At 43.5% G+C, this 18,532-nt stretch overlaps 1 protein-coding gene across 3 annotated transcripts in view; it reads left to right on the forward strand.

Moving 5' to 3' along the window:
* The window catches only part of nbeaa (neurobeachin a), an 89,818-nt gene that overhangs the window by 50,812 nt on the left and 20,474 nt on the right, over nucleotides 1-18,532 (forward strand). For 2 of the 3 annotated variants that reach the window (XM_078286455.1, XM_078286454.1), the window contains exons 14-33: nucleotides 3,223-3,302; nucleotides 3,716-3,778; nucleotides 4,200-4,297; nucleotides 4,916-5,008; nucleotides 7,239-7,347; nucleotides 7,499-7,580; nucleotides 7,874-7,997; nucleotides 8,472-8,664; nucleotides 9,939-10,625; nucleotides 10,906-11,355; nucleotides 11,963-12,180; nucleotides 12,496-12,649; nucleotides 13,236-13,259; nucleotides 13,755-13,838; nucleotides 14,622-14,802; nucleotides 15,346-15,470; nucleotides 15,604-15,672; nucleotides 15,829-15,997; nucleotides 16,404-16,783; nucleotides 17,165-17,301. In XM_078286455.1, coding sequence (XP_078142581.1) covers nucleotides 3,223-3,302; nucleotides 3,716-3,778; nucleotides 4,200-4,297; nucleotides 4,916-5,008; nucleotides 7,239-7,347; nucleotides 7,499-7,580; nucleotides 7,874-7,997; nucleotides 8,472-8,664; nucleotides 9,939-10,625; nucleotides 10,906-11,355; nucleotides 11,963-12,180; nucleotides 12,496-12,649; nucleotides 13,236-13,259; nucleotides 13,755-13,838; nucleotides 14,622-14,802; nucleotides 15,346-15,470; nucleotides 15,604-15,672; nucleotides 15,829-15,997; nucleotides 16,404-16,783; nucleotides 17,165-17,301 — 3,520 coding nt within the window. Of the gene's footprint in view, nucleotides 1-3,222; nucleotides 3,303-3,715; nucleotides 3,779-4,199; nucleotides 4,298-4,915; nucleotides 5,010-7,233; nucleotides 7,348-7,498; nucleotides 7,581-7,873; nucleotides 7,998-8,471; nucleotides 8,665-9,938; nucleotides 10,626-10,905; nucleotides 11,356-11,962; nucleotides 12,181-12,495; nucleotides 12,650-13,235; nucleotides 13,260-13,754; nucleotides 13,839-14,621; nucleotides 14,803-15,345; nucleotides 15,471-15,603; nucleotides 15,673-15,828; nucleotides 15,998-16,403; nucleotides 16,784-17,164; nucleotides 17,302-18,532 lie in introns of all 3 variants that reach the window. The other variant, XM_078286456.1, reaches the window with a different exon arrangement.

An 18,532-nucleotide genomic window follows, 5' to 3' on the forward strand; every position in this document is an offset into this window, starting at 1 on the left:
AGCCATCTACTAATGGTCTTTCAAAGCTAAAGGATGTGCTTGTTATGGTTTGGAAGTCGGCGTTTGTGTGCTCTCGACTATGAGTACGTGATATGCATTGAGGGGATAAATTAGCATAGTAATGGACAGATCTTTAAAACGTGCACAATGGGCCTCGTGGATGAAAATGTCTTCAATTGTGCTGCAATCAGGTATTAGGAGCTTGAATCCAAGTAGCAGATATACATTTTTTTACACCAGTTGTTCTTCAGGTGTATTTTTATCCAGCACCTGGTCTAAAACAGGTTGGATGTGCATAGTTCTTCTCCAAGGTTTCCCCATATTTGGTCTAGAGTTTGCAGACATCTTCATTTGATGTTGGTTCAGCTTGTTGCTTTGTTGCTGCACTGGTTGACAGATTGCTTTCTGGACCTCAAAGTGAGAGAGCATCTGTCTTATCATGTACCTCATGCTTTTTGTACTAGTCAGGTACATTGGTTGTGAACTCTGTTCCTAATAGATAATAGAATAGAAACACAAATAGAAAAAGGCAATTGTTGAGGGGAATGAGAATGTGACTCAACAGAGACATAAGAAATTAAGGCACAATATTTGTCATACAGTGCTTTAATTTGAGCCATTATTTATCAGAATTTCTTATGCTAACAACATCAGATATACCATTATCAATATATACTGTATTTTCACTTCTTTATCTTGTGATCCTGTAATGTAATGCAACATGATGTAATTCATCAAAAGACATCAAGCAAGAGTTGTGGTTTCAGAAAAGCTGCTTACATAAGCCCTGTGGTAAATGTTTTATGTGGCCACAAGTGATCACACAAACCCCAAATGAGAAGGCTTTTTTTCTTTTCATTTCAAATTTGTGCTCACATAATGTTTTAGATCAAATCAATGCATGTGTATACTTGCAGGAGACCCAAAGTCAGTACAAACTCACACACACTTGAGCATATGCATACACACACACACACACACACACACACACACACACACACCTGCACACACTCATTAAAAGAAACCTCTCTCAGTCTTTATATTTCCAGGTTGTCATTATCTCGCAGAACAAAATTCATTGTTTTCCACAATGACTGGAGAAAACTGTTGAGTCAGATTAAGATAAAAGGAGCAAGAGAGAAAGAGAAGTAAACTCAAAGAGTAAAAGACGATAATTAAAGGTGGCCAAGAGAAACTGTTTAGATGATCATGAGCTTTATTCAAACCTGTTAACAAAATACCTTTAAAACAGAAGTAGCGTGACACGCTTGCGCATGCTCGCCTGGTGCACACACACACACACACACACACACACACACACACACACACACACACACACATAAATCCAGACACATTTGACACAGAGCTGAGTAATAGAGACTGTGATGGATGGTGAGTGCCACCATCCTACCAACATGTAACAACATGACAGATAAGGATGATTTATCACTAGGGATGGCTTCAGTGTCATGTTTTGGATTTGTATAGTGCAGGTGAACAGACTCGGACACACACACGCATGCACACACACACACACACACACACACACACACACACACACACACACACACACACACACTAAAACGAATCAAGGTCAGCACAGTATGACAAAGAAATGGAGAGGGAGGCTTCATATCCTCCTACAGTGCCTTCCTCCTCTCCCACCCCCACAATCTTTAGATTTTTTTCTGCCGGCTTCTGCTAGCTAAGCAGTTACGGGTCAAATATCGCTTGAAAGTGTTCTGAGAGGACAAGATGCATTTTATTCAGCTTACCTTAAACACAGACTTTGCACTTTGCAGTTCTGTCCTATTGGTTCCATTGTCGCTCACATAAAATAAGGTCAAATGAAAACATCCTGACACAGCTAAGTGTGCAGTGACAATCAGGATTGCTTAAGTATTTATTATAGCCTTATGAACTTAACAAACCTCTGTTGGGTATGCAGATTAATGATAAAAAAACAATAGTGTGGGTGTAATAGTAAATTCAGTCTTGGATTGTTAATGACAACTGTAGATGTGTAGTTGAGGAAAAAGGAGAGCGAGTATGAAAAGGAAAATCAAGGTTGGCTGGTTGCAGTGGGAGTTTTGACCGAGGACAATACTGCTATTTTTAAAAGGAGGGTCTTACATCATTCTTGCTTTGATCAGAATCGATTCCTCAGACTATCATTTGGCACCTTATTCTATTAGTGAGAATGGAGTGAGCAGCTGTTTTGAGCCGATTCATCACAGCCATAGGCTTCTAGTGTATCTGACGTACAGTATACATTAAAGCACCTCAAAAAACAGTGAAACATAACCACAACAATGAAAATGCCATGCTAACATCCGAGTTATCACTTTTCTTCTGAAACAACATTTTGAAAGCACTCCTGTGCTCTGTTTTCAGAGGCAATATGAAGTTCTAAAGCCTCTACTTTCTATATTTAGAAGCAAAATGCAGAAACATTTCAGAAAGAACTGACACCAGAGACGAAATTCCATGAATTGTGATTTTCATTAATCGTTGTGGTGTTTAAAGTACATTTTCAAAGGTAATGGATGTCTGTGGCGGTTATGAATCACCACAAAATGGCTGCCAAATATTTTGACAATGGAAAAGGTGCCAAACTCCTAAGGCAGCAGTGGCATAGGACCCACATGAGAAATAGCTTCTATTGCGCTTCAAGTGCTCTTGTGTATTTAGCTTTGTGTATTTAGCTTCATCGTTTTTTGGCTTCTTCTACTGTGCAGCCCGCCAAAGCAAACAACCAATCAGGTGTCTAAATCAAGGTAGATACATTGGATTACATTGGTTGTTTGGATGAGTTTGGATGATTTTTCATGTGTTTGTAAATTTGCCATCAGTTGGATTAGTGCGTCTGTAAAGTATCCAGATAAACAACTTGCCTCTAGGGGTAAAATGTCGGAAACGTACTACAAATGAGAGTGATGAACAGTTTTCTCACAATGCAGCTCTGTGTGTGTGTGTGTGTGTCTGTGTGTGTGTGTGTGTGAGAACATGTCTTTCTGTACGCTCCAGGGTGCCTAATGCTTTGTGGCAAGTAAACGTCTTAAAGTAATTTTGATTCTCTTTGGCAGAGAGGAAGTGTACTGTCAAACCCTAATGTCAGTCAACATCAGAGTGTGCTCCAAATTTATTTAGCTGATCATCATCATGAAGAAATCTGGAATAACAGTGAATTATTGATGTGTGTGTGTGTGTGTGTGTATACAGATGGACCACGGCCATCCCAAAAGGAGATCATCTCACTCAGAGCCTTCATGCTGCTCTTCCTCAAACAACTCATATTAAAGGTACAGTACCCTTATTTGTGGCTCCACACAGGAAACTGTATACCATTATCTTAATTACATACCTTAAGGTCCTGGGATAGACAATAGAAATCACTTTTCCCCCATTGTTTTGTTGTTTTTCTCCCTCCTGGGGGACCGCTGGCTTAATCTGAAGTGCTGTGTGTGGAGAATTGCATTATGGATCAGCACTCTGAAAAAGCAGAGTAGTTTTTGTGTTTTTGAGACAATGTGTGTGTGCATGTATAGAGGTGTGCGCGTGTTTCTATGTTTATATGCATGTGTGTGAGGATGTTCCTGCTCCGCGGTTAAAATGCATTAACCAAGGACAGAATTAATGGAATCATCCCAGGTTAATACAGGATCGTGGATCTTTTGGTAAAGATACTGCAGCTGTTATTTATGTTTTTTTACAGGACCGGGGCGTGAAAGAGGACGAGCTACAGAGCATCCTCAACTACCTATTGACCATGCATGAGGTAAACGCTGACTTCTGAGTTATGAAAGAGAGAAAGACAGAGAGAACAACGGTGTGAGAGAAAGTACGAGAGAGGGCGAATCAGAGAGAGAGAGAGTGGTTGAGTGGTGCCGGTGGCGAACGCGAATGAGCATTATAATTTGTGGGCTGGAGTTATGGTCCACTTAAACGAGTGAGAGTGTGACTCAGCCTCGGCGTTGTGACAGTATGAAAAATGGTATAACAATGGACCGAACAGAATGTACTCTTCTGTAACAATTATATCTATTCTTACTCGCAACTACCACCTGCTCCTCCGCATACCCCCCCCCCCCCCCCCACACTCTCTCTCCTCCCCTCTTCATCCTCTATTCTTTTTCCCTCCTCCTCTTCACCTTTACCTGTTCAACTTCCCCGCCTTCCTTCCTTCTCTCCGTCTGCAGGATGAGAATATCCACGATGTGCTCCAGTTGTTGGTGGCTCTCATGTCTGAACACCCGGCGTCCATGATCCCCGCCTTCGACCAGAGGAACGGCATAAGGTTAATAATGCCTTCACACACACACACACACGCACACGCACACACACACACACACGCACACAGATGAGGTGCGACACCAGATTGACATGAAAGTAGATCCCATTGCCTATATTGTGATTGAGGTTACTAGCGATCTGAAGACCTTTGTTTACAACTGAGTGACCGTTTATGAGGAGGCCTATATATATGTCTATATATTTATGTATAATATTAATTATGCAAAAGGTAGTTTCAACCAAGCAAGTTAAAGACACATTCTAACCATGCTGATAATTCCTGTTAAGTATGGCAAGCCCTGCTTTTGGTTGCTATGGTAACTCTTATGGTTACCAGAGAGCTAATTAGCAGTCCTCCTTGTTTTCTCTTGTGTTTTTTACTCTCATGTCCTCTGAGTACACTACTTTGAAGAAACATTTTCAGTCAGTACATGTGTTGGTAACTGTTCACTTTTGACTCTTGACTGTGATTATGGGTGTGAGGTGCTGGGTGTTATTACCACACTAAGGAATTCCTGGTAACATTTTTTTGTTTTACCCATAATGCTCAGTATATGTAGCATTTTAGCGTTTTCCCCCACTGACACGTAATCGCCTCGGCTGTGTGTCCGACATGTTGCAGGGTGATCTGCAAGCTCCTGGCCTCGAAGAGTGAGAGCATCCGGGTCCAAGCCCTCAAAGTCCTGGGCTACTTCCTCAAGCATCTCGGACACAAGTCAGTACCTCTTTGTCTCTGTGTTTTGTTCCTTTGTGCAGTGCGGTGTTCAGCAAATATGTTTAGGTGAATTAAGGAAATGAAGGAGAACTTAAAATGTTCCTAGAAGGGGAAATCTTCCATCTGTCTCGACTAAGAGTACTGTGTGTTTGAGAGTCCAAACATTTAGGTCCGAGAGAGAGAGAACGCACTGCAGCAAAAACTGAAAAACTACAGCAGTGCAGTCCTCAATGAGCCTGCTTTGCTGTACTATTGCTAATTCTTGGGCTTACAAGGGAGGAGTGTGTGTGTGTGTGTGTGTGTGTGTGTGTGTGTGTGTGTATGTGTGTGTCAGTGGAGGTAATGTGATCATGCCCAGGCGGAATAATCATTTTGACAGTGTGTGCTCGCAGGGAGGTGGAACCTTGATCAGCAGCAGTGAATGCTGGGGGATTTATTCATCCCATGTGACATGCTCACCTCTCGCTGCACGACATGGGAGCGGGCTGAGGTGCCGCACCTGAGCCCCGCGCCTTCAATCCCCCACCTACTTAACATCTGCTGGAACCAAGCAGCCTTTAGCGCTGCCTCTTCAAGTTTACATGTCACTTTCATATTTATAGAATATTAATATAGGATCCAGACTACAGTAATGTAGTCTGTACTGTACACTGCAGTAATGTAGTGGTGAATGAACAGGTGGATAAAGTAACTAACTAACTCGGGTCAGTGAACACTATGAAGTAAACGGCCACCAATACAGCCCCCCAAAAAATTATATTACCAGAGTAACATTAAAAAAAATTGTATTTGTTGAACATACATATTTGTTGAATACATACTTAATTTCTTGGGTTTGTGCACTGTAGTTTAGTACACAATGAAATTGTGAATGAATGGAATCCAATGGAAATCTTTTTTAATGCAGAGGTGTTTTTGAAAATGTTGTAAAATTGATTTGATTGATTGAAAGATAATGGTGAGAAAAGGTGAGAACGTGTATGCAATTCCTGGACTAAAGTTGGCAGGTAGATGGTTAATTGATAAGCTTCTCAAATTATAATTCTTCCTGTAATTTTAATGTTATTGTTTCTTCATACTGAGATCGGCATCTTTTCAAAGTGGCATCTTTTTAAATGTGTCGTTATGCATGAGGTGAGATGAGATGTATTCACAAGTCAATCCATAAAAGCTATCACAAGCTAACTAGGAGAACTAAATGTTTTATTGGTGTGTTTCTAGAGGAGGCTTACAAAGTCTTAATACCAGCTCAAAGTCAGACCACAGCTACTCATAAATGGAAAATTACATATTTTAATCACATCATAATCTGGAACTGTAATACCTGTCATAACAGCAATCATCGAAGATGGCTTGGAAGTGAAAGGAGAGAAACATCATTAATTTGACAATTTGACAACTCTTTAAACTCCCACATTACTTGAAAATCTGATGAGAAAAGGCCAGGTAGCTTGTGAATAGAATTAAGGGAAAGAGTTTTTCTTTTCTCAGTCATGGTACCGTCTCAGTATGATGAAACAGGACAGATGTGTGGACTCATTGCATTAATTTCTCTGTAAAGTATACCAATATGCCCTTGGTTACATATTTTGTTTTCTGTTTTTTTTTTTTTTGGGGGGGGGGGGGTGTTTGTTGCTTGTCAGGCTTATTTTTATTGGTTCAGACAGACAAAGAAATAGGCTATGTCAAAAGAAACTTTCGTAAATTGAAAATACCGTGTTACCATGTATCATAAAAGAGAGTAAAATATGCTGCTCTTCAAAAATAACAACAACTGATCAAAAAAACACCAAAAATAAATACTGCGCACAGTTCGCTGCTTTCACTATACTGATTACAGGCTGGCGTTTTACTGAAGCTGTTAGCATTATTCTTTCATGTCAAATTTAAAACCACTCAAAGTTGGTAATTAACAAAGTCCACTGGAGTCATTAGTCTTCAGTGAAGCGTGATTACAGAGCATTGTAAGCGAAAAGCCTCTTTGAGACACAATCTATGCCCACTAGCAAGGTTAATATTTAAGGTTAATATTTCTTGGCCATATGTTAGTTGCCCCAGTGACTCTTGCAGATTGTCGCTGTTGTTAATTTGCCTTGCTCTTTGGCGCCATGAATAACTGACAGGACCTCATGGTGCCTCCTGTCAATAACAGACCAATGTCAGTTTCAACTGTCATAAATTCAGTCATGACTGACAAGCTGCATGTGTGTGTGTGTGTGTGTCCCTGCAGGAGGAAGGTGGAGATCATGCACACACACAGTCTGTTCACGCTGCTGGGGGAGAGGCTGATGATGCACACCAACACCGTCTCTGTCACCACTTACAACACGCTGTATGAGGTAAGTAACCGTTAGGCAGCGGCTCACATGCCATGTTAGCATAGCGACGCACGTGAAGCGATGCCCTTTCAGTCTCCTCTCAGCTCTCATTATTCCAGTGATTGTTGTGGCATTTAACTGACTGCTGTCCATCTTCTGTGTCTGTGTGTAGATTCTGACGGAGCAGGTCTGTACCCAGGTAGTTCACAAACCCCATCCTGAGCCAGACTCCACCGTCAAGATCCAGAATCCCAGTAAGTACAAAACACTGTAGCCTACACCTCTCTGTCTCCGTGTGTTCTTTGGTCTGCCAATAATGCAGTGTTGTTTCGAAAGCGAGTAAACAAACAACAAAGCCTGAATTCAGAAGGCTACACTGCTGGCGTCTTTCACTTTTGATTTCTCTCGCACTCTCTTCCCCCCTCTCTCTCTCATCTCTTACTCTAACCACTCCATCGTCTTCTTTTTCTTCTTATTTTTTTTCTTCTTCTTTCTCCTCTCCTTCTTCCCCTTCCCCACCCCTCTCTTTCCTTTCTCCCCCTCCCAGTGATTCTCAAGGTGGTCGCTACCCTGCTGAAGAACTCAACTCCCAGTGCCGAGCTGATGGAAGTCAGGAGACTCTTTCTGTCCGACATGATAAAACTCTTCAGCAACAGCCGTGAGAACCGACGGTGAGAACACACATGAACATGGGGTTGCACACATTCAGGCAGCACATTAATATGCATGCGAGTATTCACGGGCAAATACACACCCTCATTTACACCTATGGATACACCATATGCATATCATATCATATCATATCATATCATCATCATCATATGAAGGGTTTCATTGCAAAACAATCTTATCTATTTTGGAAACTTCTATCACCTGAAATTCATCAGTCATTGATGAAATTAAAAATTTAACTATTTTCTAGACAAACCTCCTTAAGATGACATAAACTTAACAGCAATGCATAATACGCTTTATTTTAATACAAGCAGACATTTAGTAAAAGTAGGTGTCATATTTTTCAAAAGTTGGATATCTTAGTTTGGATTGAAGCTCTTATTGCATAGCTTGTTACAATGATTTTAATTTTTTAATACCAAACTCATGCTACAATTCAACTCACATGCAATGGTTGCGGTGTGTTGCAGCTGCCTGCTGCAGTGCTCCGTGTGGCAGGACTGGATGTTCTCCCTGGGATACATCAACCCCAAGAACCCCGAGGAGCAGAAGATAACGGAGATGGTCTACAACATCTTCCGGATCCTGCTGTATCACGCCATCAAGTACGAATGGGGAGGGTGGAGAGTCTGGGTCGACACCCTCTCCATCGCACACTCCAAGGTGAGAGTGGGACAAGCATGGCTTTAATAAGTAAAATCTATTGGGTCAGCGTGTTTAACTTCTTCACCTTTAAAGGAAAAAAACACCTTGAAAGAGGTTAACATTGCTAAAAAACAGCTATTAGCAACATACCTTGCATTTCTGGGTTCATTTTGTTGTTTGGTGACTGGTATTTGTCTAATTCCAATTATCTAAAACATCAGCGGTAAACGTTAGAGCCAAGAACAAGGGCTTCTTTCTAGATTCACCATTTTGCACCGACGTTCATCAATAATACAGGGAGAAATCCATCGGAGAAGAGGCAGAGATACCAATTTCTCCATCAGCAGTAGCCTCAATAGACCAGAATGCAATGCAGCCACAAGACAAATTGCGTTTTGAGTAAGGAGTGCAACTTGCTCTTTCTGTTGCTATCGCTCTCTCCACCTTCCCGTATAACCCACAGCTGAATGCAACAAGTTCATGCACATTTTCTGGGTGTTGTCGAATGGCATTCTGGGAAATGTATGAAATCACTAATTGAAGTCGAAGGAGACAAGGGAGGTTGAGAGAATGTGGGTACAACAAAAAAGTAAATTCCAAGACTTCATCACAAAATAACTCCTGGGATGCACTGAGCATCACAGATGATACATAATGAGAATACATAACAGTGTAAGAGTATCCTATGGTGGAATTTTCCTTTAAATGTCTATTTGTTTTAAAATAGTGTGTTTTGCTCTGTGTGCACATGCAGTCGTGTCATGTGCTTCTTTATGTGATTCATGCTGAATGTATTGACGGATGTAGATATTGATTTGTCAAATCCCTGCAGTTGGTAGAGACCGTTGAACACTTAGTTGATACTGACAACTGATCGCTCTCTGATCAAATCTATTGTACCCTTAAAGGAACACATTGCTTAGGTTGTATTGATATTTTGACGTAATGTATGGTAGAAGGTGAACAAGGACTTATTGATTTGTACATATTGGTTATACTATTATTGATTATAATTCTTTCTCCTTTTGTTGACCTGCACGGCCTATGCCTGGCTGATATATAATTGATTGGTCGATATTGAATCTTAATAACTGATCACCTCTCTGCCCTCTGTTCAGCGGTGGAAATTTTACTAGCCCAGTTAGGCTTTTGCCCAATCTATCCGGCCTTTGGTAAAGACTATAAGCCCCATAAGCTTTACCTGGTGGAGAAGTTACTAATGTGTGGATTAATTACTGTTAACCCTTCTGTCCTGATAGCATAACCGATCATCTCCTTACGCTCTGTTATAGGTGACATACGAGGCTCATAAGGAGTACTTGGCTAAGATGTACGAGGAGTACCAGCGTCAGGAGGAGGAGAACATGAAGAAGGGGAAGAAAGGCTCCGTCTCCACCATCTCCGGCCTCTCCGCCACACCCACCCCCGTTGTCAACGGCAACCTGGAGATTGACGACAACTCCCAGACACAGACGCCTGAGAGCGAGGCGGAGTACAGCGAGGGGGCCGGTGGAGACTCCCGCAACCTCCTGGCAGAGGGTGCCGTGAAGCGCCCCAACGGAGAAGCCCTGACCCCCGGGGAGCAGAGCGCAGGCCCCGGGGTGAGGGTGGAGGTCCATGACCTGCTGGTGGACATTAAAGCAGAGAAGGTGGAGGCCACAGAAGTGAAGCTGGATGACCTGGACCTGTCTCCTGAAGGCCTGGGGGGAAGCGTAGGTGGAGGAGGCGGAGGGGGAATGGAGAACGGACCTCTGGTGGAGGTCGATTCTCTCCTAGACAGCGCTTACTGCGCTGTAGTTCAGAACCTGAATGGGAACCTGGCACCTAAAGATGACACGGCGGGGTCAGGGGTCGGCTTAGGGGCGAGCCTGGGGCTTTCAGGAGTCAGCCTGGAGGATGATGGGAACATGGGGCCGCTCATCACGCTGGCTGACGAGAAGGACAGTGTCCCCAGCAACAATGGATTTCTCTTCAGCAAGGTAGGAAGTTATAGATTTACTGGCATTGATTGATTAAGATCCCGCCTGTGGAGCCACATCTTCCCCTAATAGTCAAGAATAGAATCTCACAAAGCTCCTCCGCTCTATCTCCTCTACTCTGTGTCCTTCTTAGCTTTCTTACTGTCTTGCTTAAAAAAAAGGGCTGAAGACTGCCCACTTTACTTTAACAACAAGAAAAAAATATGACCAATTATATCCATACTAATGAGTCTTTTTTAATGTTCCTCCTGTCCTTCCCCACTCCATCCATCTGTCCCAGGTGGATGAGAAGCTGCTCCCAGCTCTGGCAGCTACAGACCCCCTCGTACTGCCCAGCCCAGACCAGCCCACTCCATCCGGCCCGGTCCCAGCTCACTCCTCCACCAGCGCCAGTGACGACCTCAGCCTGCTGGCCCACATGACTAGCTGCGGCTCCGATTTAACCCAGACCCAGAGCCACGCTCCCGGGGAACTTCCAGAGGACGGGCCTTTCAAGATCCAGAGCCCTCTGGCTGACATCAGCTCCATTGCTGAGGCTGAGAGCCAAGCCCAGATCCAGGCAGCCTCCAGGCCAGAGTACCCAGAGGGAGAGGGCCCATCCGGGGCAGAGGGAGAGGCTGCAGGGCTTAAGACTGGAGGAGACACAGCCAGCACCACCTCCGACACAGAGAGGTCAGACGACGGGAAGGACAAGGACACCAAGAAGATCCAAACCACCGCCACTACTCAGGTGTGTTTACGCGTGTTTGTTTGTGTGTGTGTGTCTGGTTTTGTTGTCTCAGTGTCTACTAGGTGCCTCTCTAACACCGCATTCACACTGCAAACAACTGGATTGATGGGTCGCTCTCAAAATCAATAAAAGCACTTGGATTCAGACGTTCGCCAAGCATCATTTTTTTGACGTTTATTTCTGTAGTCCTTTAAATAAAAGTTGTGGAAAACTGGGAAACTTTGAATGGCTGTAATCAACTTCTCGTCCATTTTGCACTTACGAGACGTTGATTATATCCATTCCCATTCCCATTTCCATGTCCCTATTGTTCAAGAAACAGAATGACATGAAATAAAGTCAAGCATGCAAAACTGATTGGCTGTTGATGGCTAATGACTGTGTGAAATGAAAGGACTTCCAGGACTTAACTTTGCTGCTTGCAGTGTGAACGCGGGGTAAGATGTCCCAGCCCTAGCCCTTCTGGCAATGGTTTTGATTCATTTATGAGTGAAATGCATATTTGTCTGTGTGGCCAGTGATGTGTTGTTGTGTAGTGAAAGCCCTCTGCTGGCTGACTCGCTCATTAACCCCCCACCCCCTTCTCTTTTTGCTCTTCCCATTGCAGGCCCTCCACGGTCGTAGCGCGGCCCAGTTGGAGCGGGACCTGCGTGTTGATCTGGGTTTCAGGGGCATGCCCATGACGGAGGAGCAGCGCCGGCAGTTTAGCCCCGGCCCGCGCACCACCATGTTCCGCATCCCAGAGTTCAAATGGTCTCCCATGCACCAGAGGCTGCTCACTGACCTGCTGTTTGCCCTGGAGACTGACGTGCATGTGTGGAGGAGGTGAGGGGTTTCTGTCTTATAAACCAAGCACATTGTAGCGTTAGCTGTTTTGCTTTTTATACTAGTTTACCATCTTCCGTTTTATACCCTCCAAAAGGACGTGCCACTTTCAACACATCTGTAATTGTAGTTTGGGACAACCTATCTTGCTTTATTTGATGTCTTGAAAATGACACATCCTTTTGAAGAGTGTGCCAGTAGTATTAGATTGAGAAAAGTGATACTCATGGCCTCACAAGATCAAAGAATCTTCATCTTTCAATCTTGTGTATGTCTGTAAAATCTATCCAACTGATTGACTGTTTTTTCTTTCAGCCACTCCACCAAGTCGGTGATGGATTTTGTGAACAGCAATGAGAACATCATCTTCGTCCATAACACCATCCACCTCATCTCCCAGATGGTGGACAACATCATCATCGCCTGTGGAGGCATCCTGCCTCTCCTCTCCGCTGCCACCTCCCCCTCTGTAAGTGGCTCTGCTCTGCCCCTCGGTGGTGGGAGGGAAAACTGCAGGTCACCGGCCGCTAATTAGGCGCGACTAAGGCCTAACGCTGAAAACGAGAGGGACCTGCTTAAACACACCTCCTCTCATGCTTGGGGTATCATTGATCTTACATGATTGGATAGGTTGAAAAATATCTTGTGTCCATTACACTTTGCAGCTTTTTTTTACCGATCAAATCATGAAGCAATGACTTCTTAAGCCCCGAAGGCTGAATTTTATTTCTGCAATGAGCGCTGCTTATTTTGGCCACGAATATAAAAATGGGTAACCTGATTAAACTTTCAAGACTGTTTACTGGATTCCTCTCATCTGTATCTCCTTCATGTATATAACTGTCAATCTAACACTTTGGTATGTCTTGGAAAGTATTTGAACCTTTATTTAATCTACTTTCTAACCCTTTAATTAATAATCTCTTTAGTTTGATAGTTTGACAATCTGTTTATTTTAATCATCTTTCTTTTTTCTTTTCCTCTCTATGTTACCTGTATTCTGTGTATTTTCTTGTCTTTTTTGTCTCTGTTTTTGTCTGTTTTTGCATGTGCAGAGTTCTAAGGGTAGTGCCAACACTGTAAGTTGCGGTTTCTTCCTCTCTCTCTCTACTCTACTAATACTTTGTTATGGTTTATTTACCATTGTGACTGACACTAACCCTTGCCTGTCTGACATCCATAGTGTTTCTATTTGTTGTGTTCCTTTGCTGCTAATCAATATTCCCCCTTGTACTGTTCCTATCTATCATGGGTATGCATTGATCTCTCTGCCTCAGTTGTATCTATTTCTTAACAACATAATATTCTAACATTGTTAGAATATTATACAAAGCAGGGGGATAGAATAGACTCAAAGGTGAGGAGGTAGATAGCTGGTAAGGAGAAAAAAGACTAAACACAAGAGTAAAAAGATATGTTGCAGGTAAAAATACATAAACATAGTATATATATATGGATTGAAAGAGTATGAGACAAAAAGCATGAGAGTTTTTCAAAAGTCCTTTTAAAACACTGATGATGGTACTGAGGGGTTTGCATCTGCTAAGCCTGTCCCCTTTGTATCAACACTAAAGAAGGCAGGAGGAGCCGGACCCCTGAGGGGGTCAAAGGGAGAGGAAGTGACCCCTGTTCCTGGGGGAGGAGGCGCAGGGGGAGAGGTGCGTAAAGAGCCTGGGACTCTCACCATCACCAGAAGAGCTAAGAGCACCAACCCAAGCCCTTCTGTCCTCACCCTGTGTGTCTGTTATCCCCAAATGTCTGTGCACACTTGCTCTGAGGAGCCTCTAGACGCTTGCACTTTGTCTACTCTTTCACGCCCTTCACATCCTTATCTGCTTCCTCAGGCAGATATAGGGCAAACCGCACACTTGATTTGACTTCAAGTTTTAACACCTGCCACCTTTCCTCCAAATTCATTTTCAATCTAGATGTACTGAAAATTTGGTAATTGAATACTTAGGTTGGTGCAAACATAAGGGGGCTTCGCTTAGTTTTCTATGAAGTATATTCTAGGCTAGCTTTACCTGTCCCAACACTGCTACTGTTACTGCTAATAGGCCTTGAGACCACACTGCTACTGTCACTATCTCACTGTTCCCATTACCTGTGTGTCATCAGGCTGTTCTTCTTGTGTGTTGTCTAGAGCACTTCATGTTGCCAGATTTCACCATACACGTATGGTGAAATACTTCACTTACCAGCATGATACTCAAGGCTGCAATCCCTGTATGATACAACAAGCCATGGCTGTTTTTGGTCATGGTCGTGCCAGACACAGCTGCATTAGTTTCCTAAACGTTGCTTCTGTTGTTTACATAGAGAGGATACTGTTTCACCACCTTTCTAAAGTCAATGAGAGATCATCCAACTCAGTGTGTCGACATGCTAATTGTACATTGAGTAACTGGCAATTGTGTGTGTTTTTTTTCCCCCTTTCCCAGACGGAGTTGGAGAACATCGAGGCGACGCAGGGCATGTCTTCGGAGACGGCGGTCACCTTCCTGTCTCGCCTCATGGCCATGGTGGACGTCCTGGTGTTCGCCAGCTCCCTCAACTTCAGCGAGATCGAGGCAGAGAAGAACATGTCCTCCGGAGGGCTGATGAGGCAATGCCTCCGACTGGGTATGTGTGAGTTTGATTTATTCAATCTTTATTAAAGATTTAAAACCATTACGACCATGGAGGTAGACTCACGGAGAGGATTTCATGGCCCAATTGAGTGGGATGATATTTTGCCAGTTGAAAAAGGGGGTGTTCAAGATAAAACAAAATGGACTTGCAATAGATGTGTATGCAGGCACTCAGAGTCCCTTTCGTTTTGCATGTTTTGAAGAAATTTGTTCTCTATTCCAGATTTGACATCATATCCCTGAGTCTACCTTTGATTATGCAAAACATTTTTCTTGTTGCATGCAATATAAGCTTGTGCAGTGTGGTGATTGGTTATGGATGGAATAGAGACTCTTAAAACATAAACATTGCTTTCATTACAGAAAACTATGCTGTTATGTTGTACATGTTGGTAGTACATTTTAGAGGCCAACACAGAAACAATCTATAGAATTCACTTTCCAGTTTTCTCAAACAAAAATACCAAGAAATCTGACATCTCCCTCCAGTATGTGATACTTACAGTTTTGATCTCCATCTCTCTCTCTCTGTCAGTGTGTTGTGTGGCGGTGAGGAACTGTCTGGAGTGCAGGCAGAGACAGAGAGACCGGGGCTGCAAGTCCTCCTTAACCAGCAGCAAGTCACAGGACAGCCTCCACAGTGCCTCCACAACCAGCAAGGTACCACACACACACACACACACACACACACACAGAAAGACATGCATATACGCATATACACATACACACACTCGACACACAAACACATGTATGCTTGACCCACCACAATTGACTCACTCTCTCTCCTATTTAGCAGGATCCAGACAGACTCTTGCAGGATGTAGACATCAATCGTCTTCGAGCTGTGGTCTTCCGGGATGTGGTAAGTGTGTGTGCGTGCTGGTGGTGTGTATATGTCTGCATACAACTACAGAGAATAGAATGCCTCTGACTGTCCTGTCCTGTATGGCTGTTTGTGTGGTTTAACGTTGCTTTTACTGTTTAAATTTGTGTGTGTGTGTGTGTTGTGTTACTGCAGGATGACAGTAAGCAGGCTCAGTTCCTGGCACTGGCGGTTGTGTACTTCATCTCAGTTCTCATGGTATCCAAGTACCGGGACATTCTGGAACCCCAGCGTGAGATTGGCAGGTCCACCAGCCTATCAGGGAGAAGCATCCGCCATGAGATCAACTCCCCGACCAGCACAGGTAATTCTCACCGTTTCTATTCCTGCAACATCAGTATCAAAGGGTAATCGTGGATGAGCCAACGATGACTCATCATTGTAGCGTTGGTGTAGTGCATGCAGAGGGGCTTTAGGCAAACAATAATATGCATTTGTCAAGAATATGAGGCCATTAGAGAAAGAAACAAGAAGGAGGGAGGGGAGGAGGGAGAGAAGGGAGGGTAAATGTATTACACTGTATGCCGGTGTAGTGAAGCTGAAAAGCAAGAGGAAATAGCTGAGAATGAATTGTTGAAAACAGACATGCTATTGTGTAATTTGTTGACTGTGTAGAACAAAAGGCTTTTATATTGATTTTACACAATTATAAGCCGCTGTTTATCCTCCTGAAGTAGTGTTTCATCCAATGTCTCTCGTCGTTCCTCCAGAACACCCGTCCTCGTCCTTCTCTGACCGCGACAAGCAGACCCCCACCCCCGTGGACGACTCCCCCCGGGCCGGCCTCCCCCACACAGACTCAGGCATCGGGGAGGAGGGTCACGTCGCCGGATCCCTCAACGGCTCCGAAATGGGCCTGGGGCTCGGCCTCGGCCTGGTGGGCAGAGAGACGGACAGAGACAGGGACAGGGACAGGGACGGCGGGGGAGGAGGCACGGACCTGCTGTGCAGTCTGTCGTCTGACGTCAGGAGGTCACAGGAGAGCCTTCTGGATTCTCCCCACAACCCCAACTCCAACCCCAACTCGGCCCAAGCCCCGCCTTCCTCCATCTCCAGCATTAGCCAAACGAACAAGGGCATCAATGTCAAGGTGGGTCTGTGTGTCTTTCCACATGTGGTCCTTTCTGTGAGGGTTTAGCAAGTTTTACATTTATATTAAAACACATCTTTTGTACACATACCTGTTATTTTCTTACCCGTGTACAGTGGCAGTTCAGGAAAAAGAAATAATTAAGGATCCGGTTACTGTAGCTTTTTGGATTTTCTGTCAGAAAAAATAATAGTTTCTTATATGCTTGAAAAATTCAAGCATATTTTCAAAGTAAAATTTCAAACGTCAAGGCATCCCTTTAATCACTTGGTAAGAAGTCTAAAAAAGAGCTAAGAATCAGACAAACCATTAAACTATTTTGCAGCTTTTGCAGTTTGTTTTCTCCTATTCACCAGATGAGTTGTTGTCTTGGTCACGCAGGAGATCCTGAAGAGCTTGGTGGCGGCTCCGGTCGATGGCGGGGAGGTGGGACAGGAGTCGGGGCCGACACCCTACCACCCAGACCCTGCCCTGAAGACACACCCCATGCTGCCCATGCAGTTCCACTCCTTCGACAGGTAAGTCCTGGTTACTGTATACGACCTACGACCTACAAGGGCAGAGAGAAACACACAGAGAGGTATACTAGTACCAATACTAGCTTTTCACAGATATGTGGTATCTGCATTTAAAGCGTGTCATTCAAAAGTGCGTCCATCTATTTTGGAAAAAAAATTGGTACCTGAAATTTATCAGTATTTAGAAAACACAGAAGATTCTACCCTGAACTAGGGCCTTAGGATGACTCATAACTTTTACAGTCACCCATAATGTGCTTTAATTTGATGCCAGCAATCATTTCAAATGGTGAATATCGTTTTGGAATGAAACTCACTTGTTCCACTGATAACGCACAGAGCAGAGCAGCATAAAAAAAAATATATTTCAGCACAATGACTTATAATTAGACTTTCACATTTACTGTGTACAATTACTAAGATATCTGTGTGGAGGATTCTGGTAGAGAATTCGATCTAAAAAGTGGATAACAATGAATCATTTTTAGTAACAGTGATACCGTGAAAATGAGACACTGGTAGATATATCTGCTGGCATTGATTTACTTCTTCATTTATTCGAGTGGGTTTCAGGCTCAAAAATCTTGGATCGGTCAGACAAAAACATTGCCCTCAAAGTGTGACAGCTCCCCTGTGGAGACGGGGAGATTGTTGCACAGTAATAAAGTCATAAAGAGATGACAGCTGAGAACGAACCCTGAACAGAGATTCGATTTCTCCTCTCCTGTCCAGACTGTTAACATGTGGGCCCCCCGCTGAGCGATGAACAGTATATTTCTATATTTCTCCTATGTATCACTCAGCCTTCTTGATCTGTCTCAGTGGCAGTCCTTGAGAGCTGAGTTATTGATTGGAGACAGTGTGCATAATAGATCACGGCTCCATATCCATGTCTCGGGTAGTCCAGCCGCCTTTCAAACTGTCCCATTCAGACAGACTTGATGCACTTGAAAGAGCCCATCAACCCGTATCATCTCTTGGCAAATGCATAGGTACCAATAAGCAATTACCTTTACAGTACTTTCATAATAATAACCCTTTCACGTCTCTGTATGGCACATAAATAGGGACACAGAAATATTTGCTCTGCTCTCCTGTTTCAAGTTTCAAGTTTATTTCTTTATCACAAGAATTTCTCAAAGGACTTTACAGAGAATGAGCCTAACTAGATCTAACTGATCAACAATCAGAACAGAATGATAAAGGACAAACATCAGGAAGAGCACAAGAC

This window comes from Centroberyx gerrardi, chromosome 11 (genome assembly GCF_048128805.1).
Source record: "Centroberyx gerrardi isolate f3 chromosome 11, fCenGer3.hap1.cur.20231027, whole genome shotgun sequence".
In the NCBI taxonomy this organism is placed as follows: Eukaryota; Metazoa; Chordata; class Actinopteri; order Beryciformes; family Berycidae; genus Centroberyx; species Centroberyx gerrardi.